Source organism: Dipodomys ordii, unplaced genomic scaffold (genome assembly GCF_000151885.1).
Source record: "Dipodomys ordii isolate 6190 unplaced genomic scaffold, Dord_2.0 Scaffold30, whole genome shotgun sequence".
In the NCBI taxonomy this organism is placed as follows: domain Eukaryota; kingdom Metazoa; phylum Chordata; class Mammalia; order Rodentia; family Heteromyidae; genus Dipodomys; species Dipodomys ordii.
Genome location: NW_012267246.1, coordinates 1982397 through 2010006, shown reverse-complemented (window position 1 = coordinate 2010006; position 27610 = coordinate 1982397). Strand labels below are relative to the sequence as shown.

General features: G+C 41.4%; 1 protein-coding gene across 1 annotated transcript; it reads right to left on the bottom strand.

Annotated features, from left to right (window-relative positions):
* Positions 1–1954: 1954 nt before the first annotated feature.
* On the bottom strand, positions 1955–26496 carry LOC105985602 (vomeronasal type-2 receptor 1-like). Its single transcript, XM_013016201.1, has 6 exons — positions 26255–26496; positions 20339–20630; positions 8938–9807; positions 6612–6842; positions 3882–4005; positions 1955–2937 (listed from the first exon to the last, which is right to left on the bottom strand). Exons 1-6 carry the CDS (start codon positions 26494–26496, stop codon positions 1955–1957), a joined length of 2742 nt encoding a protein of 913 aa, XP_012871655.1.
* Between the last annotated feature and the right edge of the window lie 1114 nt (positions 26497–27610).

The following is a 27610-nucleotide window of genomic DNA, read 5'->3' as shown; positions in this document are numbered from 1 at the left end:
ATCATTTTCTTTCTAGCTAAGTGATATTCTGTAATATGCATGTGTCATCTTTTCTTTACCCATTTACTGGCTATTGAATACGTGATTCATGTGAAGATGCTCCAATAATCACAGGTATGCAGCTATCTTTTTATATATAGCATGCCGGGGCCTGGAGCTAGATTTGTTTTGCATTATTTGAGGAAACTCCATATTGATGTCCACAGGGGTTTCACTAGTACTAAAGTATAAAAGGTTCATTTTGTCTTTGAATGCTCAACAATATTTGTGCTTAACTAAAAAGAAAATGACTTCCCATTTTTATTTTGACTTTCCTCTTATTCTGTACTTTAAGAACTCGCCCTCTCCTTCCCAAAAGAAACCCTTGTGGATTAAAGCCAAAGAGACTAGAAATGAAATGAGTGAATGAATGGCTGAAGAAAGCTCTTCATACTCAAATATAGGCTGGCCTCTCCTGTTACAGGGCTGTGGAGCAGAGCACTATGGAAGTGCTGAGGACAGAGGGGAACAGAACCTTCTCCAGAGCTCACTGATGTATCACCGGCCTTCAAACAAGCTGCTCGCTTCTGAGCAGAAACTTCCTGTTTTAATTACAGCAGCTCAACCATCTGATATGATTATGATTTAAAATTCACTGAACTCATTCTTGACAGACTCATCCTGCTGAGGTGGAGATCAGAGCCCGCTTTCTGCTCCCACCAGCCTGCATGCGTCTCCACCAGAGAAGTTTGCTGAGGCTTGAGAGATAATTGAGCTCCCTTGAAGGCAGGCCTCCTTCTGATCCTGTTAGATTTCTAAAGCCAGATGTTCTCAGGCATTTAGACTTAGCAGCATTTCTATAAACTTTGTTTCCATACGTTTAATTCATATGCACATAAAGACAAACAGGTCATTTTCACAGTTTCATGTTTAGATGACATAGAACGTTTCTACATGAGACTAAAACTCCAGTTAATTCTGCACATTTAGAGGCCTAGTAAGTCTCTCTGAATGTGCCTGTAGCTGGGTAAAATGGTTCATGATTGTAATTCAAGCTACTCTGGAGGATGACATCTCAGGATTGAGATTCAAAGCCAGCTCAAACAGAAAACACTTTCTTTTATCTCCAATTAACCAGGAAAAACCTGGAGGTATGGGAGTGGCTCACATGGTACAGCACAAGCCTTGAACAAAAATGCTAAGGAAAAGTGCTCTGGTCTTGAAATCAAGCCCAACTACCAGCAATAAATAAATATAAATAAAAAATAAAACAAACGCTGTATTCTTTTTGGGGGGGGGTCTGGTTGTGGGGCCTGAACTCTGGGCCTGGGTACTGTCCCTCACCTCTTCAGCTCAAGTCTAGCGCTCTACCACTTGAGCCTCAGCGCCACTTCTGGCTTATGTGGTGCTGAGGAATAGAACCCAGGGCCTTGAGCATGTAAGGCAAGCGCTCTACCACTGAGCCACCTTCCCAGCCCCACAAACGCTGTATTCTAACACTGGCAACTCACATCTGCTATTGTGTGACCACGATCCTTAGTTTATAATCTACTTAACTACTATAGCAACATTTTTCATCTTATTTCTCCAGGAGGTTTAGGTTATAGAGGAAAAAGTGGCTTTTTAGATCCTTATCAGGTTATGCTCTTTAATGTATCTTTTTAACACATAGTCATAAGTATGGAACCAAAACATAGTACGAGTCAGTTTTTCTATCACCGTAAGTTCTATAATTGTGTTTTCTACTATGCAATACTAAAGAGAAGTTCCAATAAAGTAGTTTTCAGATTCAACAGCAGGAGGTATTCTAATTCATGCGAAATGGAATGGTGCAGAATGAAACTACATTTATCGTACTAGGACTATCCCACTAGAGCCCCCGTCCTCTGTATTGCCCTCAGCATGGGCAGATGCCACACAAGCAACCCAAAAGCAAGTCACCCTGGGACTTGGCAGGACAGGTGTCCTGCCCATGCTAGTCATCCAGAACTGTGGACACGGCGGTCTCATTCCGCTCACTGCTCACAGATGCAGACGTCAGCTGGATGCTCTTATCTGCAGTGGGCACTCTTCCCCCAACTGTCTCGGCTGTGTTCCTCTTCGGCCTCAGCAAAATGATGAAGCACTTGGGAGCAAATATACAGCCCAACAAACCGTAGCTGGATGCCAGGATGGCAAAGATCTCCACGGCCACCTTGAATTTGCCTTTGGTGCTCAAGTAGGCGGGCACAAAAGAGATCCAGATGATGAAGAAGGCCAGCATGCCAAAAGTGATGCATTTGCCTTCGTAATAATTATCTGGCAGCTGGCGAGCCACGAAGCTGCTCAGAAAGCACAGGAAGGCCAGCAAGACGTCGACCCCAAACACGACGCACAAAAACTCGATAGAACCCTCGTTGCACTCCAGAATGATCTTGATCACCTGAGACTCCATGTTCTTGTACACCCTCGGGGGGCGCATCAGCAAGTAGGCGATGCATATGCCAGTCTCCACCAGCACGGAGAGCAACACGATGAGCTTGCGAAACACGGGGCGCATGGAGAGGAACCGAGTTTTGGAGGCAGAAATTCTGTAGGCCAGGAAGAGTGAAATGGTCTTTCCCAGAATGGAGGAGAGGCAAAGAGTAAAGCCCAGGGCCAGAGTGACCTGGCGGGCCCTGCAGGACCAGGTGTGTGGCTTGCCGATGAAGATCAGAGAGGACAGCATGATGATGAGGAGCGCCACCTGGATGAGGAAGCTCAGCTCCCGGTCATTGGCCTGCACCAGGGGAGTCCTCCTGTAGAGCACATAGACCACGGTGACCGCCAGCGCCACCAGGGCCCCGAGGATGGACAGGATGACCAGGGTGAAGCCCAGGGCCTCGTCATAGGCCAGGAATTCCACCTCTTTGAGCACACACTTGCTCCTGTCTTCATTAGACCAGTAGTCCTCACCACACTTCGTGCACTCCCTCTTATCTGGTGAAGGAATGAGAGAGTTCACTGCAGGGAAATCCTGTGACTGTAAACAGCTCCGAGCATTCAAAGGCCTGGAGCAAGGATGCATGAAAATTCCCTTCTGTGGAACACACATAGCATCTCAAAACCTGTGATGGTAAATGTCCTTAAATTTTGCAGGGGATATTATAGATTAACAAACATTTCCAGTTTTACAAATATATGGTTTGTTCTTAGTTCAACCTTTCCCTGAATTGCCTGTTTCTGCAACATTTTTTTTGATGGTTTGAGGTTTTTTTTTTCAGTTTGAGGCAATTTCACATTTTTTAAATTCTCTTAACTATGAATTGCTATTGGAGATCATTAGGCAAGAACTAAGAACAATGTTATCCTTAACAGAAGGAAGAAATAAAAATAAAGTTTTGTCCCTGGGCTGCCTGAAGCTGAACCCTCATGTGTGGGAAAATTCTGCCCAGGCACAGCAGCGACTATACAGGCTGTTATGAATAATTCAGAGAGCTGTTGTCAGAGAACTCCTGTACCTCGGGCTTTGTGGCTATGAACTTTAAAAATGTCACCCTGCTCCTTAGAGTTCCAAAACAGAGATAATTCAGTAAACTAAAGAACTATAGTTCTTTTCCAAGTAAGAATAAATGGTTAACCTCTTTTGAAAACAATCTAAAGTCTTTTATGAATTTAATTGTCATGTTTCACAGGTCATAATATTTGTGATTTATTTTCTTGCAAATTGGATATGTGTAGGCCTTGTCCCATTTACATCAGCTGTAGAAGTAAAATTTTAAATTATGGTTCCTTCCACATGACCCAAAACATCCCGCAACATAATGGAGATTAACTGGTTTTTGTGATGCATCCCTCAGACCTTTGTGCAGAGGGTTCTGTGGCTGCCTTTCCAACATAGCCTAGTGACATTTTGGTATCAAGGAGGAAATGCCTGTCTGTACCTGGTTTCTCAGACACATATCCATCAGCACATGGGACACAGGTAAAGCAGCAGATCTCTTTCCCGTACTCAATTACCTTCCGCGACCCAGGGGGACACAGATCGGTGCACACCGAATGCGGAACCTGGCAAAGACAAACACAACCTGACCAGGGTCTGTGATCCCGACGTCTTCCTGGGAACCTGGAGAGTACTTCTTCTCAGAAAGACAATCTAAAGAAATCTAAATATTTTAATGTTAAAGACAGGTCATATGTGGTGAGTGGAAGGAAGAAAAATGAAAACATCTGTTCTACAGTAAAACAGGGGAGGCAGAATCTGGAAAGCAGACAGCACATTGTGCTGGAATCTTTTTCTGTTAAATAAGTTTACAAAGTTTATCAGCAAACACAGACCTCCTTTTATTTTTACATGGTCATATACTTTCAAATTTTGGGTAAATTCAATGTTTATAAGATAATCGATCCCATAATCTACTGGGAAACTTTTATTTAAATGAGAGAACAAATACAATTTCCATTAAGAAAAAGTTCACCTGGACATGAATAATGATATGTGCCTTGATTCTGGAAGTCAGGACAGTCATCCTGAACTTTGGAGCAAATAAGATAATACAACGCATGTTAGAACTCTCTGAAATAAGTAATGAGATGCAATGTTACAGAACTAGTAGATGTAACAGAAATATTATATGTATTAGAATTCTTACAAAGTTTTAAATAGGTTGATAATACATAGACAAAACATATATACATACATAGATGAGAGTTAATACTTTCAAAGCAGTTTGAGATGTAGATATTACAGATGGGAATTGATACAACTCATTATTAAACTTTGAAAAATAAGCAATAATATAAACATGCAATGAAATGGATTTCCTCATTCTAGATCCAGTCAAGAAAAATTCACCATGGATAATGTTCTTTTCCATTTCTAAGTAGTCTTTCTACTCTCGACCTCTAGAATCTGCCTTCCAACCCACCCATCACAGAAACCCTCTGGCACTGTCTTGGGGCCCTACTCATGCCATGTCCTTCCTTGTCTCTGCTCAGTATTCATCATTCTTAAACAATACTCCTTGAAATGGCACATCCCTTGGGTTCCATTGGCTTTTAAATTTCATTTTGTTGTTGTTTCTGCTTCTACTATCAACATAGCAGACAAAACCATCTTATAGCCCATTAAGTCAGATCATGACACTTTTTCTGCCAAGAGCCTTCTATGCTTCCCTGTGTGTTCAGTGTGAAAACAGAATGAAATACAAGAAGACACTTGAAGATGGCAAGAACTCCCTGCTCATGAATTGGCAGAAACAATAGGATGAAAATCACTCTATTTCCAAAGGTAATTGAATCAATAGAATGTCCATCAAAATTCTAATGATATTCCTTATAGTGGTAGAAAACTCGAACATAAAGTGCATGTGGAAGCATGCCAAAAATTACTCAGCCAAAAAGAAGAACAGTGTATGTATCACAATTCCAGGTGTCAAACTACACTACAGACTTGCAGAGTTGTAGTTACAAGAGCAGCATGCTAGCCACAAAAACAGGCACATCATAGAATAGAATATAAAAAGCCAAATATAAGCTCATAATCAGTACCAGAAACGTATGGTGGAGAAAAGAGAGCTTCTTCAATAAAAGGTCTAGTGAGAAATTGATATTCATATGCGGAAGACTGAAACTAGTCCAATCTATTGCTGCTCATTATTAAAATCAAGCCAAAGTAGAAGCAGCATTGGAAACTAATACAGTAGAAAAGATGGAAAAATAGAGACATGAATAACAACTTCCTGAAACCCCAGGAACTCAGCAAATAACAGGAAGTCCTGACAAATAAGATCACACTAAGCCTAAAAAAGCTTGCCAGGTAACCATGGCAAGTCCATAGTCCTATCTACTCAGGAATTGAGGATACGCCTCATTGTCTGTCTGTCTGTCTGTCTGTCTGTCTGTCTACGGGCATGTATATGCCGGGATAGCTCGCATACACACACATATACACACACATATATGCCTTATTTACCATCATTAAAGATTCTGCTGAGACGTAAATTAACCCAGACACTATAGAAATCAATATGGAGGTTTCTCCAAAAAATGACTACTCTTGAGGCTATACCATGGAAATGTAAATCAGCATACAGTAGAGATGCAACATACCCATACTTACGGTAACATTATTCAGAATAACCAAGTTGTGGAATGATCTTAAATACCCAACAACAGTGACTTCAGAAATAAAATGTGGCATATATAAAAATGGCATTGTGTTCAGCCCCAAAGAGGAGTGGTTGACTTCATGTGCCTAAAAATCTACGGAACTCAGTATCATCGGACTACAGAGAATAAGCCAGACCTTTACCGTGCAGCGTAGGTCTGTAAAAGTCATGGAAGGGAAACATATGTACAAGGGGGAGGGTGTGGGTGGAAAAGAGCAACAGATGAGAGAATGGAAGTGTGCTGGGGAGGGGATGATTCCAGAACACTGTAGGCACTGTGAAGACTCATGATGAAATCACACAATGATTATAAAAAATAAATGAGGATGGGAGAAATGGAGAGGAAAGACTAATAGTACAAAGTACATCATGCGCATGATCCTGTATGTGGAAATATCATGGGGTAAGCCATCATTTTGTAAGATCAATAATCAAAAGCTTAAGAAAACCATCACAGTATTGTAGCAGTAAAAACAGGACAGAGGAGGTTCCTGAGCAACTGACCTTCGATGACACAGTATTCCAAAATATGGTAGAATTCCTTGGGAGAATGAATTCCACTTTATACTCGTCGAATTTATATTCTCCCACCTTCACAAAGACGACTTCTTTGCTGCCTTCTAATTGCCAATTTAGAATATCATAGTGTCCAGATGTGATATCTCCACTACTTTTAAATTTCACGGGGATTTCATCAAGAATCTTGTAGGAGGTCAAATGCAGAGTGTTAACAAGCTAAGGAGGCCATGGGACAGGGAAGGGAAAAAGCAACCTTGAAAACTTAGTTGTCTACAGAGTACAGTTTTATGACAAATACAATTCCAAATGAGTGTCTAACCAATTATTTTTTTCCCTCTTATCAGTCCTAACATAACAGCCCCTAGACAGAAAAACCAAATCAGACTTGAAAAGTACATTGCCAAATTGAGATAGGCTATCAGTGTAAAATGTACACTGATTACAAAGACATAAGAAGTTGATGGGAACTAGTTCATTAATAATGTCACATTATTTTATAGGCAATAATATTCAGAAAATTCTTAAATAGTTTACATGTATTAAGAAAATTATTAAATGTAATTTATCTGTTTCATATTTGTTAGTTCAGTTATGAGAAAATTCTCGTAGGCTTGTGTGGTCTATGAAATTTATATATATATATATATATATATATATATATATATATGGTGTCTAAGCGCTTAAACTCAAGGTCTCACCTGAAGCCTTATTATCAAAGGCTAAAGCACTGCCCCTTGAGCCACAGTTCTACTCCTGGATTTTTTTTTTTTAGTATTTAATTGGAAATAATAGTCTCATGAGCTTTCCTGCCCAGGCCAGCTTTGTAATCCTCAGCTCCTATCATCCATAGTAGCTATGTATAAACCACCAGGGTCTGGTAGAAATTTGCATATCTATATGGGAATAACACTGGGTTGTGCTAAAGTATAACTGATACCAATGCTTCCTAACACCTCCCTACCAAGAGCGAAGGGAACAGTCTGACTTCTTTCCTAGAAATCTCCTGCATCTAGCAGCTAGCAAAAACAAACAATTGCTCTACCTCTCCTTCCTAGGTATCAGGGTTAGGGATATGAAGAATAATGAATATAAATCCTACCTTCAAAAAGCTCACAGACTAGGGGACAATAAGCAGGAACTAACAGTAACACTCGACATCGTCTACATGTCCACTGTGAAAACTGTCGAGAAGGCATGGGTAAAGACTGGATAATTGCCTCAGGAACACTGGAAACTTTCAACTTTCCAGGAAGTAGCCATGTGAAGTGGGTTTAAAAAGAATCAGTAGAAGCTGGGCACCAGTGGCTCATGCCTGTCATCCTTGCTACACAGGAGGCTGAGATCTGAGGATCAAAGTTCAAAGCCAACCTGGGCAAGAAAGTCCATGAGACTCTTATCTCCAACTAATCACCAGAAAACCAGAAGTGGTGCTGTGGTAGAGCGCTAGCCTTTAGCTGAAGAGCTAAGGGACAGAACCCAGGCCCAGCATTCAAGCCCCACGACCAACAGAAAAAAAAAAAAAAAGAATCAGTAGATGTCAATGGGCAAATATGTGTGAGAAGAAAGTTCTAGGTTAAGAAATGGCTGTGCCTCTGCAACCTACACTTGAACAGAGGAGGGAGGAAGAGGCCACGGCCCAGGGCACAGCAGTGATGGACTGGATCCTCACCACACAGGGGTAAACAGCCAGCCACAGAATCCTCCGTGATCACAGAGCTCTAGGGCCTGCCTCGCCAGGTGACCCTGCCCAGGCAGCAACCTGTTTGCCTTGGTGAGAAGGGAGCACACCTGCACAGGGAGAGATCCAGGCTCACATCCCACATGCTGGACCCAGGTCCCCTGTCAGAGGGGCCAGTCCAGCCCCCACCCCTCCCCAAACCAGGAGGGCCACACCGCTTAGCGGAAAGATGGCAGATGTGGAGTCCTGTTGGCTCTGTCAAGTACTGTGGTACCCAACAAAACATACACTAAGTAAGCACTCATTTTTTAGTTTATAAAAAGTGAATAAAACATGCCATAAAACGTTGCCTTTCTCTGAAAACCTTAACAATCGTGATTCTGCCAGGGAAAGCCCTGCCTTTGACGTATACTGCAGGTCACTTGGGTGTCTTTTCTCCCATTTTTACTGCCTATTCTTCTCAGGTCACGTAGGATCCACCTGTGAGTGTATAACAGAGTGACTCTTCGGTCAGGATCACTTAGGAACATTTTTTCTTTTCATTTCTGTCTACTAAGTACAAGGGCAAAGAGGTAATGTAACACCTTGAATTCTAATACTTTTTAAGCTATCATGAGATCATGCAATACTTACAGACCAGGGTTCAATGGTTTTTAATTCGGAACATCTACTGTTAGCTTCTGGTGGAATTCCAGCCTTACACTTGCTAAGAAACTCCATGATGTAAGCCAGGGCGTACACAGCCTGTCTGACATTGTTTGTGATTCTCAGCTGAGACACATCCAGGTAGGTATTTTTAAGATCTTCCAGCCTCTCCTCTCCAGTACACAACCGATCAGATGTGGCCTCCAGTCGGTCCGCTTTCCCGGTCATATTCACTCGGTGGTCCAGATTGTAAGGAACACTGCTATTGGGCCAAGTACAGTTAAATGCTGTCTGCCAGAATTCGATGGTCAGGACATCATTTGGATCCTTGCTGGGATGCACGTCATAAAGAAATTCTTTCAACCCCGGGATGTCACTTCTTGGCACTGCAAACCCAATACTTCCACCAAAATAGGGGAAGTATTCAGGTTTTGCCAAGAGGGCCGAGGTGATCCATGCTTCGCTCGCTATCCATGTCCTGTCCGTTATGTTGTGGTACACCATCTCCAGCACGAAGGGACTGAGGTCCAGATCAGAGGCATACAGCACGATGACTTTGGCGGAGGAGCCTTTAATAGCATTGACAGCCTTTTGCATTTTCTCATTGGAATAGACTTTGGGGATGGTTTCAGAGAACGCAATGCAGATGTTGAGCCCCTCTAAGTTTGCTTTAAACTCCTTTACTCCATATTTTCCATAATCATCATCAGATGCGATGGTGCCCACCCACACCCAGCCAAAGTGTTGGACTAGTTTGACCATCGCATGGGCCTGGATTTTATCACTTGCTATTGTGCGGAAATAAGTTGAAAACTCAATGTCATCACTCAGAAGTGTGGTGGTAGAGGCATAGCCCATCTGCAATTGAAAATAACCATGCAGTTATTGGATAGCAAAGCCACGCCTTCAAGGACGCAATTTCCAAAGTAGTTATTAAGAGGGAGGAAGTTAAGAGTTTCTTCATGTCTCGCTCATTGTTCCTTACCAGAGGAACTTCTACTCCTTTTTCTATTTAGGAAGAGCCTCCATTGTAGGAAAAGTTTTGCTAGCCCAGTCCATTCTTGTTCAAACTTAAGGGCTCAGAAGTTGTCATTATTAAGACTAGAACACTTAGTGCTCTCTTTTTCTGACTTGTGTTCACCTGCCTTTTCTTGCATTCTTCTTGAGAAAATCCGGCTTTTCTTAGTGAAGCATTATGGCCTATCCTCACACCCAACGTGTCTTCCTGTGAATGATGGGAGAATCTGACTCACAATCCATTTGGGAGGCCCAATGTTTGTATCTCTATTTACTTTTTTCCCTCTCTCCCTCCTTTCCCGCCTCTTCCCTTTAGTTTCTCTAAAGTCCCTTCCATTCCTTTCTTCCTGCTCTCTCTGCTTTGTTTCCCTCTAGTGGGACTTCTTGGTGTGTATGTCCTCAGACTTAGCTTAGGAAAGGTGATAGGAACTTCCATCTCAGCCTCAAATCCAAGCCATATTGTACAAGCAAGACCCAAGACACCTTCTTGTAATACTCACATCTATGTAAATAGGAGATATTGTATATCCTCATGTGGCCAGGGGTCCTTGTATGTATTCCCCATGCTTTGAAACATGAATGGAGATCAAATCTCTGTGGGAACTTTCCCTCCCCTTCACTGACACCACCATGAAGAACATCCATCAGCCTCTCCCTCATCCTACCACCTTTCTAACAAGCCACCTCCTTCTGAATTATAATTCCAGAGAGTCCTGCTGCTTTCATGAATTTCAGAGTTGTCCTGCATTCTTTTTCTCTGCTTCTTCTCTTATCCTTGTTCCATAGAGTGATGCTTACATTCTTCATTAAAACTACACAAAAGGGGCTGGGAAGGTGGCTCAGTGGTAGAGCGCTTGCCTTGCATGCTCGAGGCCCTGGGTTCGATTCTTCAGCACCACATAAGCAAACAGAAAAAAAGCCGGAAGTGGAGCTGTGGCTCAAGTGGTAGAGCGCTCACCTGAGCTGAAGAGCTGAGGGACAGTGCCCGGGCTCAGAGTTCAGGCCCCCCGCCCGGACCCAAAAAAAAAAAAAAAAAAAACTACACAAAAGGAGCCAGGCAATGGTGGCTTACTCCAATAATCCTAGTTACTCAGGAGGCTGAGATCTGAGGATTGAGGTTCAAAGTCAGCCCAGGCAAGAAAGTCCATGAGACTCTTATCTCTAATTAATCACCTGAAAACTAGAAGTGGCGCTGTGGCTCAAGTGGTAGAGCGCTCACCTGAGCTGAAGAGCTGAGGGACAGTGCCCAGACCCAGAGTTCAAGTCCCACGAGCAACCAAAAAAAAAAATACCACACAAAAAGCAAAATGCATAGGGGCTGGGAAGGTGGCCTTGCATGCTCGAGGCCCTGGGTTCGATTCCTCAGCACCACATAAGCAAAAAGAAAAAAGCCCGTTGTGGCTCAAGTGGTAGAGTGATAGCCTTGAGCTGAAGAGCTGAGGGACAGCACCCAGGCCCAGAGTTCAGGCCCCATGACCGGACCCTCCAAAAAAAAAAAAAAAGCAAAATGCATAGATTGCTATGTAGTGAATGGCTTAAGAATCAAGCATACCACTTTTCCAGTTCTTTCCAAATAATTTTCCAAGAAAATACCTTAGGTACTAAGCTGTTTATAGCTTCTGGGAATTAGCTTTTCTACAAAGAGTAGGATCATGATCTGCATTTTCATATTGTTCTATTTAGTAAGTGATATAAGTAATATGAAAGTTTATTTACATCTCTGAGATTACTGCAAAGATTTAAAGGAGAATAACTAACTAGAAGTTTCTAGACTATATATGAATCACTGTTGGTCTTTGGTGGAAGATGGATTTTACAACATCAAGATTTGGGCTTGTTGCTTAATGAGTCTAATGATTCAGCCAAGATTTGCACTAGCTCTGTATGTATTTCCTGTCTATGTCAAATTTGCATAATAGAGGAGCTCATTGTTAAGGCACTTGCCTACCATGTTTAAGTTCTCAGGTTCAATACCAAGAACCATTAGACATATACAAAACACAAATACTAGGTATATAATACTCCTATTTCATCAGTACCATAAATAAAGTCATACATTATTCACATTAATAACATTAGTAAGTTCTGACTGCTTTTATTTTAATGATCCGAAAAACCCATCAGAAGTAAAGGTGCAGAAGAAGATTCCTGGACGGTGACAGAAAGGGTCAGAGTTACCTCTGAGCAAACAGAAGTACAGAGAGTTGGCAGGGAAATCCAGCTCAGGAGAAAAGAACCAGAAGACACACAGCAAGGGTCTGATACCAACCCAAGGTATTGAAGCTTCAGACTTCTAAAGACGAAAGAAAAAACCAAACAAACTTAAACATCTTCTGAATCTCAATGAAAAATACCAGACAGCCACTCTTTTTTCCTCTTCTTTTGTTGTTATTGACTTTTCTGCTCCTGGGTTCTGTGGACCCACCACACCTGGAGAGAAATCTATCTACAACCTCAAATTTGAGAGCCCGAAGGCCTGGAAAAAGACAGATGCACTGATACAAATGGCGCTCACCATTTGGTGCAGGCCCCAGTGTCCGCCATCCAAGGACCTCCATGTTTTTTCCCACAGAAAACTCAGAGTGGGGTAACAGAAGACTCTAGAAGGAGTCAAGGCTGAGCATACCAGCATGAAATGCAGTGAAACGCCACACTACCACACTCCACACCCCATACCCCACACCCTCACTCCTGGGCCTACACCCAACAGCCTCACAAGCTCTGAACCCAGATATGCAAGTCACAGTGAATAATAACAAAATCCATGAATAAACAAGGCAATTCACCACCCTCAAAAATCAACAACAATATAGGAGAATTTAAGAGAGTAAAAAATAAGAAAGGCTAAGAATCGCCAGGTGCTCATGGCTCACGCCTGTCATCCTAGCTACTCAAGAAGCAGAGATCTGAGAACTGTGGTTTGAAGCCAGCCTGAGCAGAAAAGTCTGTGAGATTCTTTTCTCCAATAAACTACTAAAAAAAAAAAGCCAGAAGTGGTGCAATGGCTCAAGTGGTAGAGTGCTTGCCTTGAGCAAAAGAAGCTCAGGGACAGTGCTAGCTTAGTTTAATCCCCAGCAAGAAGAAAGAAGGAAGGAAGGAAGGAAGGAAAGAAAGAAAAGAAAGAAAGAACGAAAGAAAGAAGGAAGGAAGGAAAGAAATGCTAAGTCATTAAAGTAACAGTTACTTTAAAATAACAGTAACCAGTAACTTTCAGGTTCCTGAAAGTCTGTACTAAAAATGTCTTCTGATGGGTAAAACCCATCACAAAAATACAAGAAATGTAAGATATCAAAGGAATGTAACACTCCCAGATAACAAAACATATTCAACAATGAAATAATAAAATGACCTCTGACTCAAAAATGGCTGATGAAATAAAAGCAGATTCTTGAAAATCTAGAATACCAAGAGAAGTTAGACACATAAGAAAATGTGGAATATGTGAAATGATATCAGTAAAGATCTGGAAAGCATGAAGAGCTCTAGTTCTCTATTACAAAACGCAGTTGAAAGCATAGGCAATACAATAAAAGAAGTTGAAAATATGGTATCAAGGGTTGGTGATAAAGGAGATGAATTTGAACAAATGTCAAAAAAATTGAAAAACTACTCAGAACATGCTATAGGGTCATTCAAGAAGGACTAGGCTTTGCCAAAAGATCAAAACTATATGTAATTTGAATAACCACTGAAGAAGAATTAGAAACTAAATGCTCAAAAAAATGCTAATTTCAAGAAAGAGAATCTCAGCCATGTGAGAGAGGCATGGCAGAACTCCACTCAGACATGACTCGACAAGAAACACTTCCAGACACATGGTAAAACCTCTGGATTTAGAAAATAAGAAATTAATGTTAAAGGCAGCAAAATCAAAGAGGAAACTTTATTACAATAGAAAGAAGAATAAACACAGATTTCTCAACACAAACTCTAAATGCAAGGAAAGCCTAGAGAGATAGAATTCAATATCTGAATGACAACAACTATCATCTAAACCAGTACACAGTGAAGTCGTCATTCTCAAAAGATGAAGAAAGTTAAGATAAACGAAAACTACAGGAATTCATGAACACTAAACTAGCACTACAAACGATCTTACAGGAACACATGGTATCAGCGAAGACAATCAATATCAAACAAATAAGCAGCAATATACATATATATATATATATATATATATATATATATCACTAGGGGATTAGAATAGTAAAATAGGAAGAAGAAAGAAGCAAGCAACACAAACACAGCTGACATGGCTTATCTCACACCAAGAACCTTAAATATCAATGGGCTCAATTTTCTAATAAAAAGATGTAATGAAGCAGTCAGGACCAAAAAAACAAGATCCAACCATTTGTTGTCTCCATGAAACACGTCTCACTTTCAAAGATAAACACAATTTCCAAGTGAAGGGATGGAAAAAGATCTTTCCTGTAATTGTATCTTGCAAGAAGGCAGGAGTAGCTATATTGGTATCTGATAAAACAGACTTTTCATTAAAATCAGTGCAAAGAGACAAGGAAAGTCATTACGTATTAATAAAGGGAATGACGTGCAAAGGTGGATCACAGTGGTTAATATTTATGCACCAAACAATGGAGCACCTACATGCATTCCAGAAGCACTCCTGGCCTTATAGAACATGGGAAGACCCCAACACAATAATAGAATAGACTTTAAAACTCCATTCTTACCAAAGGGCAGGTGAACCAAACAAAAGATAAGCAAGGAAGGCTCTGAATTAAATGACACCACCACCCAAAAGGGCTTAATAGCTATTTACAGGGAATTTTATCCAACAACACCCAATTCGTAGTATTCCCAGAAGCTGATCTGATCACAGGACACACAATGAGCCTAAGCAAATGCAAAAGGATCCAGGTAACCTGTTGCATCCTATCTGACCCCAGTGGGTTTAAAGTAGTTCTTCACAACAAAGCATGGTGCAGAAAACAGCCAACTATATAGGAGAGTCTCCACATAGGAGGCTGAACAACACATATGTCACTGAAGACATTAGAAAGTTCTTGCAATTCAATGAAAATGAAAACACATCACATTAGAACCTCTGGGATACGGTAAAATCAGTGCTGAGGGGAAAGCTCATCACTGTAAATTGAACACATAAAAGCAAACAGAAACAACTCAAGGAAAAAACCTCATGATGCAACTAAAGCTTCTGGAAAAACATGGATGACCCAAACCCAAAACTACTATATGGGGAGAAGTAGCAAAGATTACAACAGAAATTATGAAATCGAAAAAAAACTGTACATTAAATCAATAAAATCAAAACCTGGTTCTTTGAAAAAAATCAATAAAATTGACAGAGCAGTAGCTAGACTGATGACAAAAGAAGAGATTCAAATCAACAAAATGCAAGACGCCAAAGGAAACATTCCAACAAACATCCAAGAGACCCAAATCAACATGAAGACTACGTTCAAAACCTATACTCAAATAAGATGGAAAAACAAGTAGAAATAAATAAATTCCTTAGAGACATACAATCTGCCTAAGCTTAACCAAGAACATATAAACCAATCAAAAAGGCCCCTATCATGCAATGAGATTAAGGAAACAATCTTCCAACAAGGAGAAACCCAGGTCCCAATGGATTCACGCTGAATAATGTAAGTAGCACCAATAACATTCAAACTTTTCTGTGAATTAAAAAGAGGAGGACAAATTCCAAACTCATTCCATGAAGCCAGCATCACTCATCCAAAAACCAGGTAGGGTTCCAGGGAAAAAAGAGAACTATAGAGCAATCTCTCCAATGAACACAGAGGCAAAGCCTAGCAATAAAATAATAGCCAACAGAATTCAGCAAGTAATAAAAAAATCCTACATAATGATTATGTGAGCTTTATCCCCAGAGATTTGAAGCTGGTTTAACATACATAATCAGTAAACTCAATAAACCATATTCACAAAGCCAAATACATGGACCACATGATCATCTCAATAGATGTAGAAAATCTTTTGACAAAAACAAATATCCAGTCATGTTAAAAGCTCTGGAAAAACTTAAAATAGAAGGAACATACCTCAAAATAATAAAGGCTATGTATGACAGACATAAAGGAGATACAGGGAAAGGCAGCAAACTATCTCTATTTGCAGATAACACAAAATATACTTTTTACTATACAGATCTTTGCTTCCTTGTTTAGGTTTATTCCCAGGAATTCTATTTTTTAGGCTATTGCAAATGGAGTTGTTTCCCTGATTTCCCTCTTAGTTTATACAGTGTTGGTGTACAGCAAGGCTACTGATTTCCATGGGTTGATTTTGTGTCTTGTTCCTTTGCCAAAGTTATTGATCTGCTCTAGGACTTGAGGATTGGAGTCATTTGGGAGAATATATATATAGTCACCTACAAATAGAGATAGCTTGCCTTCTTTCTCTGTGTGAATCTCCTTTATATATTTTTCTTACCTTATAGCTGAGGCTAGGAACTCCAGAACTGCACTGAAGAAAGAAACCAAAGGTAACATCAAAAAATAAAAAGGGCCGGGAGCTGGTGGCTCACACTACTCAGAAGACTGAGATCTTAGGATCATGGTTCAAAGCAGCCTGGGCAGGAAAGTCCGAGACTCTGATCTCCAATAAACCACTAGAAAACCAGAAGTGCTGCTGTGGCTCAAGCAGAAGAGCGCTTGCCTTGAGCTGAAGAGCACAGAGACAGCTCCCAGGCCCAGAGAGAAAGAAAAAAAAAGAAATAGAAAGACCTTCCATGAGAGAGAATGGCCATCTTGCCTTATACCTGATTTTAGAGGAAATGGTTTTAGTTTTTCACTGTTGATTATTATGTTGGTTGTTGGTCTGTCATATATAGCCTTTATTATTTTGAGGTATGTTCCTTCAATTTTAAGCTTCTCCAGAGCTTTTTTTTTTTTGTCTGTCATGGGACTTAAACTCTGGGCTTGGGTGCTATCCCTGCGCTCTTCAGCTCAAGGTGAGTGCTCTACCGCTTGAGCCACAGAGCCACTTCTGGTTTTCTAGTGGTTTACTGGGGATAAGAGTCTCATGGAGTGGGGGGAGGATGGAATGGGAAGGGGAAACGAAGGAGGAGGCTACAATGCTTGATAAGAAATGTACTCATTATCTTTCCCATGTAATTGTAATCCCTCTGTACAGTATTTTCACAATAAAAAATTAATTAATTAATTAATTTAAAAAAAAGAGCCAGCCCGGGCTGGCTTTGAACCACGATCCTCGAATCTCAGCCTCCTGAGTAGCTAGGATTACAGGCATGAGCCACCAGCACCCGGCCCTCCAGAGCTTTTAACATGAATGGTTAGGAAAAGCATATTCATGGATAAGTAAAATTAATATTGTGAAAATGGCCATACTGAAAAAGTGCTGTATAAAGTTCTTTACCAAGATAGAAAAAACAATCCAAAAATTCATATGCAACAACAAAAATCCTTAAAGAGACCAAAGAAATTCTGGGCAAAAACAAGCAATGTGGGTAGTATCACAATCTCAGACCTTGAGCTCTATTACAGAGCTATAATAACAAAAACAGCCTGGTATTGGCATAAAAAAATAGACCCAAAGATCAATGGAACAGAGTGGAAGACCCAGAACTAAAGCCATACACTTACAATTATCTGATGTTTGATATGGGAGGTAATGATACTCAGTGGGAAAAAAAGATGGTCTCTTCAGTAATTGGTTTTGGGAAAATTGGGCATCCATAGGAAGAAAATTAGAAGTGGATCTCTGTTTGTCACCATGCACTAATATGAACTCCAAATGGATCAAAGACCTCAATGTCAGACCCCAAAATTTGAAATTACTACAAGGGAAAGTAGGAGAAAACTAGAACTCATAGGTCCAGGGAGAAAAGAGTCCTAGGGACATAGCAGATAGGAGGGAGACTTTCAAGCAGCTCTACAGCAAAATGAAAAGTTTCTGCACAGCTAAGGATATAGTTACCAAACTAGAAAGACAAACCACAGTCTTGGAGAAAAACTTCACCATCATTATATCAGATGAAGGCCTAATACCCAAAATATACAAGGATCTCAAGAAACTAACCGCTCCCATAGCTCATAAATCACTAAATGGGCAAAAAAGCTAAGGAGAAACTTATCAGAAAATGAGGTAAAAATGGCAATGAAACACATGAGGAAATGCTCATCATCCCTGGCCATAAATGAAATACAAATCAAAACTACCCTGAGGTACCATCTCTCTACAGTTAGAATGGTAGAAATAATGAATTTGAACTCCAACAAATGTTGTCAAGAATATGGGGGGGAAGGAATCCTGTTGCACTGTTGGAGGGAATGTAAACTAATACAACTACTCTGGACAGCAGTCTGGAGGTTCCTCAAAAAAACTAAACACAGCCCTTCCCTACAACCCAGCCATACCACTCCTGAGCATCTACCCAGAACATCATGAGCCAGGATACCATAAAGACACTTGTACATCCATATTCATTGCTGTACTATTCACAATAGCCAAGTGTGAAAATGCCTAGATGCCCTAGAATAATAGATGCGTGGATCAAAAAAATGTGGTACTTATACACAGCCATTAGAAAGAATACTATATAGTTTGCAGGGGAATGGATGAATCTAGTACAGGTGATGTTAAGTGAGGTAAGCCAAACTCAGAGAGACAAATGGCTCATGTTTTTCCTCATATATGGAAGTTAGATCTAAATTGCACTGAGATAAGATAAATTGTACCAGATTATAGACACTGACACACAGTGAGACCAAAAGAGGATTCTTAGGGGAGAAACACAAAGGCACAAAGCCTTTAGCTCCTCTTTATAATCATATAAAAGTTCACATATATATTTATATCAAAACAAACTCTAACTCCAAGATATGGAACAAAGAGATCTCTTTTTGATTTATTGTTTCTGTTTTCTTTCTGTCTACCTATGGGTCATCTGTCTGTCTATGGGAAGGGGCACAGAACTAGAGGGGAAAAGGATGAAAAAGTGCGATAGTGGTTCTTCCTGGACATTGTGTTGAATATGAACTACACAACTCAGGGGTAGAGATGACGGGGCCTTGGAGGGAGGGGGGGTGGGAGGGAGACAGCACACAACAGGAAATGTACTTATTATCTGACTTATGTAACTAATCCCTCAGTATATCACCTTTATAGTAATACTAAAGTAAATTCTAAAAAATAATGATGTGTAGAGGGAAATCAGGAAAATAATTCCTTTGCAAGACATTTGTAAAGACATTTGCATATCCACGTTTATTGCTGCACTATTCATAGTGGTCAAGTTATGGAAACAGCCCAAATAGTTGATAATGGATGAATGGATCAAGCAAATGTGGTGTTTGTACACAATGGAATTTTACACAGCCATAAGCAAGAATAGTATTATGTCACTTGCAGGAAAGTAGATGGACCTTAAAAAAAATCATATCAAGTGAGTAAGCCAGGCTCAGAGATAAACAGTTCATGTTTTCCCTAATATGTGGAAAGTAGATAAAAAATACAAATATGCATGATAACATATTTTACACACAAAGAAAATGACTAATGGAGGAGACACATACAGGAGGAATCCAAAGGGGTAGCACCTCTGAACACCCATGCCCTGTTCAACAAAAGGAATACCTGAAAGTAGAAACATTATTTGAGGGGAGGATGAGGAGAGCAAAATGAAGGGAGGGAAGGAGGAATGGAGGAAGGAAGGAAGGAAGGAAGGGTGAGCAAATCCAGTCATTATATTCAATGTTCATTATGTAGAAACTGAGCTGGGTAATGGGAGGGTAGGGATGTGAGGGGAACAGAGGAGAAGGATGGAAGTTGTGACACTGACCAAGAAGCACTGTACTCACAACCTGACTTATGGAATTGTAAACTCATTGTACAATTACATAATAATAATAGTAATACTAAAGAAATGTGCAGCGTTTCACATTTTCTTAGGAACCCATTCTTCCTGTCACCTCTATTTATACTAAAATGTGTTCCTTCCTCAGAATTTTAAATAATTTCTAATGTAAACATCCCAGGAAAGTGCCCATTTTTACTAATTCCAAGTCTCGTTTGACATCAGTGGTATGGGAACAGTTAGGCTCATGAATATTCACAATTAATACATGCACACATCAACATGGAAATCTTCTGAATTCTATCCATGAGCACACAAGCATTTATCCATGACAGGAAAATCACTGGACCCCACCTCAGTCAAATAAAGCAGGACCGAAGGACAGAGGAATCTCCGTCACATCGCGGTAGGTGGAAATTTACACTTGCAGTATTCTGCCAATAAGTGGGCCACAAGTAGCTCCCTCAATACCTTGTGGTTTACCATCTGCTCCGTACATACTTGTTGTTTCCCTTAAGATAACACCTGCACGGGACTCGGAGGTACCTGAGGTAATCTGTACAAGCTCAGGAGTCTTGAAGTGGCAATCGATAAGGCTGAGCCTCCTGATCCAATAACTCCTAGCAGATAGGCCCCGGTGCTGTTTCTTATGTTGGGTTTGTTTTCTTCCTGCCCCATGAGCATGACCACAGCTGACTCCATAGCTTTGGACACGGTGCAACATGTATCAAAGATCTGATAGCCCAGAGTGTGCTGGGGCAAAATGTCCTTCCTCTCATTGATCTCCTGGATGGTGTGGATCATGGTCTTCATCCAGCGGAATCCTCGAAAGTTGAACCTGGAAAGGAAATCACTCTCATAAGGCAAAAGACAAAAGTCACTCTTATAAGGAGTTTGAAGCTCGGATGAGTGACAACAGCATACTGCCAAAACGTCAACGGGTTCCACAATTGTCTGAGCTTGCTATTTTTTCACAATGATGTAATGAAGTGCACAAATTCAACATGAATCATAATGACCATTGACAGATTAGGATGAACCTTTTGGGGTGTATTTTTTAATTTTATTTATTGAAAAGATGCTGTACAGAGGGGTCACAGTTGCCTGAGTAAGGGAATGAGTATATAACTTGTCTAATGTTGTTCCCCTTCCCACTGTCCCTTCCCTCCCCAACTTCCCTAACTTCTCCCCAACCCCACTCCTCCACCCTAAGTTTTAAAGTTGAGTTCCAATTTACAGTCTTGTGGATCTCATTGTTACAATGGGTCATCCTGTATCCTTGTTTCAGCATTTTGTTATTCCCCTTTCCTTCCCCAAATTAGACAAAGATATACAAAAGATGCAGGGAACCAAAATCAAGTACAATGACAACCGGGGATATACCACAGGGGGAAGAATATACAAAGGAAACAAAAAAATTGTATAGTACATTTAAAAGAATGCTTCCATCAGAAAGAATGACACTGCCCCATTTGTTAGGAAATGAAAATAATTGGAAAAAATCATATTAAGTGAAGTAAGCCAGACCCAAAGAAATATAGGTCCCATGGTTTCCCTCATTTGCAATAACTAGTATACGTTTAGGATAATTTTATCAGGTGAGCAGAAAAAATCTTAAAAACTATATACATATGACCACATAAAATGATGCTAAGTGAAATGAACCCCAAGATATGGACACAAGAGACCTTTCCTTGTTGTTGTTTGGGGGGTATCTTTTACCTGGTATACGCTTGCGGGATTGCTGATTGACCTCTTCATAAAAAATGCTCTTCTATAGCACATTCTTCTGTCTCCTCTCCACACTGGGTTGGCTTTCTTTTCAACATGAAGTAAAATTATCATATTTGTAACAATATTTAAGGTGGTCTGCCTTTCTGCCTGTGTGGCTGACAGATGGGGGCCGGCATAAGCCTTCATGGATAAAGCAACCAGCCCTGCTTAAGCTCCAAAGCTAAAGCAGGACCCACCCCAAACTTCCCACCTGAAGCTACTTAGTGAGACTTCCCCCGAGCTTCTCCCCCTTGATGCCCAACCTTCCACAAAACTTCCCTTAATACACAAGGCTTTGCACAATCGACACTGCCTTTTCTATCCCTATAAGGGAGCTCTTCTCTCTTTCTTACTAACTACTCACTCTTTTAACTCCACAAGACAGACAATCATATTCCCTACCATCCCCAGTCCTCAGGAAAGTTAGAAAGAGCTAACAAAACCCTTAGAAAATGTTAACCCAATGAACCCTGGAGCTCAAACAAGACTGGGATAAACTGTTACCCCTAGTGCTTCCCCATACATAAATCCTAACTCCCTTCTCTGGCTAATACACCTTCTTCCCTTCTATACCCTAAATAAATGGGCCTCTGCTCTGGCTCTCTCGCTAATCTACCACTGACAGTGGCTGGCTGGGTAACACACTGGGGCAGCTTCTCTCTCTTACTTCTCTCTCCTTTTCCCACCGGAAAACCCCATAATAAAAAACAAACCAGTCCTTCTTTTGTCTTTGGGACTCAGACAATAATCCAATCCTTTTCTCTTTCCTGAGTCTACTCACTTCAGAATTTGGATTCTTAATTTCTCCTTTAAAGCAAACTCCTCTGCATAAGGCTCCCTGGAGGGGTTTCCCCAACCCCTTCTCTATACAGGCCTTAGAGACTGACACCTAGGAAGAGACAAAGGCCACACAGTTGGTTTTTTCCCAAGCCTCACTCTTTCACCAAGCTTACTGTCTTCATTTCTCTAGGTGATCAAAGATTAGCTCATATACTAATGTGCCTCATTACCAAAACTGTCTTAAAGGTTTTCTGTTCTTGTGATCAGTGTTTGTGTATGCATGGAGGTTCTGTTAAATTCTCTTTGTCGTTGGCAGAAGTTAAACTAAAGTGCTTCTGCCTTGTGTTTTGAGTTTTGCCTTGTGTTTTGTTTAGTGTTATCTGTTTTCTAGCATTGATCATGTGGTTCTATCATACACTGGGAAAAAATGTCTTTTGCCATTGGAATTCAAAAAAACTTCATGCTGACTTTCATTTCTTTAAAACCTAAATGCATCTTTTGAGCGTGTGTGTGTGCATGTATACGCATGTATATGTACATATTCAAAGTAATCTTATTGTAATGCATTAAAAACAGTCATCCTGATGTAAAAAAGTAATCTTTTTCTACTTTTTGGTACTGATAATTTCCTGAAATTATTTGTTCCTTGCTTGCGATTGTAAATCTTGTGTCAAATGAGTTAATTATCAAGGTGCTTCTTGTTACAAGGAAATATCTTTACAAAGGGAAGTAGTAAAAGGAGTGAGACCCAGCCCCATTCCCACCAGGTGTGATGGAGAACACCAGAAAGGAGATAAGGAAATATAAAGAAAGAGCCAAGTTAGCAAAGAAAGTCTTGGGAAAGGAATTGAGCAAACAAAAAATAGATTCCTTGGGATAAGAAAGGATTGGGGAAGAATTGTCTTAAATGTTTGTTCCAAAATGGAAAGACAAACTCCAGAAGGTTCGAGTATGTAGCAGATGATATGAATATGTCTTAAAAGATAGAGCTTATGTGTAAAGTTTGTTATGTAACTAAGTTGGCTGTGATTTAAATAAGGTCAAAATTAGTACAAAATCAGCATCTCTCTCTCTCTCTCTCTCTCTTTTTTTTTGGTAGGTCATGGGGCCTGTACTCTGGGCCTGGGAGCTGTCCTTCAACTCTTCAGCTCAAGGCTAGTGCCCTACCACTTGAGCCACAGCACCACTTCCAGCTTTTTTCTGCTTAGGTGGTGCTGAGGAATCGAACCCAGGGCCTCATGCATGTGAGGCAAGCACTCTACCACTGAGCCAAACTCCGAGTCCAGCATCTCATTTTTTATAAGTAATTGTTTGTGTAAACCAAAGTTCACTTAAGTGTTTATGTCAAAGTCCTTCAAATGAACACCTTTTAACTCAAGTGCCATTTTTCCCTGTTTAATATGGAAGCCTCCTTGGATATAGGGCTAAAATAAGAACAACTCCTACATCCTTTGTAATTACAAAGGCTTCTTGACACCTACAATGTCTTAACCTCAATTAGTATCCTAGTGTTAAATGCAATTAAGAATAAAAATATTTATATTTGATCGCCTTGTTGCTTCAACTGGGAGTAAGGGATGATCTTGGGATCATGGTTGAAAGCCAGCACAAGTAGAAAAACCCCTGTCAGACTCTCATCTCTAAGTAATCAGCAAAATTCTGGAAGTGGTGCTGCAGCTCAAAGTGGTAGAGTATTAGCCTTGAACAGAAGTGCTCAGGTTCAGTGCCTAGGCCTTTAGTTCAAGCCCCATGACTGACAAGAAGCAGACACCCCCGGACCTAAGCTTGTCCTGGTGATGAGAGTCTGTCCAGAGGCAGTTGAATGAAACACACTGTGCAAAATCCCAAATAGCGCCACTTTGTGCTTATCCTCTCCTAATTAACCAGGGCCAGAGATCAAAAGAAAAAGTGAATAAGTATGCTGTCGCACCCATACCTGTCTTCCTCCTAACTGGACAGGAGCTCACATTCTTACCATTACTACCTGCTGTTTCTAAGACTCAGGACAGTTTGCCTTGGTACCTTCCTGGGTGCCATCCAGCTCTGGAACCCAGACATCTACCATGTCTCTTCCTGTCCAGCCCTAGCTTCTGACTGGTTATTCTTAATTGGTCCAGCATGCTCTCCCCTAACCACACCAGAAACCCTAGACTCTCCCTTCCTGCCCCCAATCTAGTTGCATAAAGATTCTTCCTTCCCTGTAATATGCCACAAATGGCTCCAAATGGAACTTTTCTGGCATGTGCCCAGGGGGTAGTTTTTTGCCACCTTGTCAGCCTTTTGCCTGATCTCACCTTTTTCTTTTTTCTTCTTTTTTGCCAGTTGTGGGGCCTGAACTCTGGGCCTGGGCACTGTCCCTCAGCTCTTCAGCTCAAGGCTGGCGCTCTACCACTTGAGCCACATCATCACTTAAGGCTTTTTCTGTTTATGTGGTGCTTAGGAATCAAACCCAGGGTCTCATGCATGCAAGGCAAGCACTCTACCACTGAGCCACCTTCCCAGCCCCTCACCTTTTTCAAAACTTTCCCTCTAACAAGATACCAGCCCTTACTCAGGACACCACCTGGGAGCACATGAAAGCCATCCTATCACTGCAGGTCACCAGAGGCTTCACTTACACCACCCTGCCCTGCCCAGAGCAGACCTGGACCCTGAAGACCCCAGCCCCAGTGACTCCTCAATGCCCCCAGGCCAGCAGGAAGTAGCTGGAAAGACCCTTTCCCCAGTCTCCCCTCTTGGCCCAATCTTTTTATGTAACCAAAGATGGAGTGTGAAGGGTTGATTCCCACCCTGCTTTCCCAGCTGCACAGAGATACAGGCAAGCCACCAAAGACATGTGCAGACTGCCTGAGCAGGCCGAGCAATCTACCTGAGCCTGGTGGCAAATATCCCATTTATATGTATGTTTATATTCATATAAATAAATGTATACTTATATATATATATATTTATTCCATTGTGAACACAACTGAAAAGCCCCCCATCTCCTCGAACTAATGGCTTTTTCACTAACCTCTGCTTCTTTGTTCAGACCTCATAAACACTCGGGTCCTGTCCCATTTCTTTGCACACTCTCCAAACCCATAGCAAGGTTGAACTCCTCGCTGCTCTATCTCAATAAACAGTTCTCGCCTGCGCACAAGGTAAGTTGTCCAACATGAAACTATGTCATTATGTTGGTCATGACTATTTCAAAGTGACTGAAGTATTTGGAAAGAACCAAAAAAGAACATAAAAGGAAGAAATGGTCCATATTTGCCATTTTTATACCTAAATTTTTTACACCCAAAACGTGTCTCTGTATGTGTGCATGCTCCACACCTGATCACCAGCAAAGGTGCATGAAAGGCACAGGTTCTCTTTCCTGTGCAGTCATCTTAAGGCAAGCTCAGCAGAGCAGAGCCCATGTGGCAGCTGGAGGAATCTGACCCTGAACATCAGAGTCCCTGGACCAAACAGGCTTTCACAGAGGAGAATGCGGGCCTTATGAGTGACAGCTACGCTGTCATGTTGCATACTCTGCCCCGCTGCCCCTCAAAGCATTACGCATGTATGGATCATCAGGAGGTTCTGGAGTCTTGAGTTCTGGTTCACCAGCCTGGGTGCCCCTTGATTCTATCTGAGTGACAAGTCTGAGGTGGAGCTGGAGCTGCTGGCCTTGGCCCCCTCTGAGGACAACACTCCACATCAGGGGTAACCATTCCTTCTTGTGTGAGCATGCAATTAGGAGAGACCTGGTTGACTTTAAGCTTTGGTGATTCTGATGCCCACCTGAAAGAAACTGGGGTATTCAAACATGAGCCCCTAGTCTGACTCCCACAGTCCCATGGCTCCAGTTGGGAACCAGGCCAGCCCGCCACTCTTTGCCCACCACCTAGAATGGAGGGAGAAGATTCCGACATGGCTTACCCTTCACATTGGGCTGACACTGGCTCGAAACTAGACTCGTTTTCTGGGATGGTCCTGGAGTGAATAGGAAACAGACCTCCAATAATAATGGAATGGTTTTTGGCATCCACATAACCATTCAAATCAAACTTTCGCATCAATCTGCAGGTCTCTTCCTCTTCTTCTTCTTGGCCTTTAGTGCCCAACTCGGCCCATACAAACAGCAGAACTCCCAGAACCAGGTATGTCCTTCTGCTGGCCATCTCAGTGCCAGTGAGCAAGGCGAGTGTGTTGAAATCGCAGGTGTTTTCATGAGGCTCCTGGGAGGAGCATCACTGTGTGCTCATCCCACTGGGCTTGGCTTGCTGCTACTTGTTACATAATTGTCATGTCTGCCACTCACAGCATCTCAGGCACTGACAATTTATGCATCAGAACTAGGAACTGAGGCTTTCCTTCTAGAAGAGCTCCTGAAAATCCCTTTCCCACTTAGCAATGGTCCAGGAGGACACATGGTGACTGTTGGGCTGTGAGGCACTGCCCTTTGTGGAAACTCTCCCTTCCTCTTACCACCTACAGCCTGACTCCTTAGTTTGTGCTTCCTGTGAGTCCTCTAATGACCCAACATTGAGAGAAAGTGCACTGCATCTTGACAAGGCACCCAAAGAGGTGACATCAGGAAAGGTAAAGGAAAATGCAATTTGGAATGGAAGATGTGGAGATAGGCTATTTAAATTATTATCCAGGCAAAAATTTACTCAAAAGAGAAAACTGAAATAAGGTCTCTCAAAAGATTTTATCTTAGCTATCATCAAACCAAAATACCCCTGATCACAGCCCCCTTAATAACTGCAATAAAAAATGTGAGCCAGCTGTGCACTGGTGGTCCTATCTACTAAGGAGGCTGAGATCTGAGGATGGTGGTTCAAAGCCAGCCCGGGAAGTAAAGTCTGTGAGCCTCTTATCTCCAATGAACCACTAAAAAACTGGAAGTGGCGCTATGGCTCAAGTGGTAGAGCACTCGCCTTGAGCTGAAGAGCTGAAGGACAAAGCCCAGGCACAGAGTTCAAGCCCCACGACCAACCAAAAAAAAAAAAAAAAAGTGAGCCACTGCACCAAGCTCTTAGATTCTTCTATGACTAATACCATAGCACTAAGGGGGAAATGCAGTTTTTTTTGTTTTGTTTTCATGAGTTTACAATTCCTCCACAATATTCATTCAGTTAAAACACCTGAACACACACACCACCATTTCACCATTACGCTATTTCACCATTCCCATTTCCAGTCATCTGCTCACATTTCACTGTACACATTGTCCCTCTCTTGGATTCATGGAACTAAAAGATTATTTGATTATCACAAGCAAGACCATAT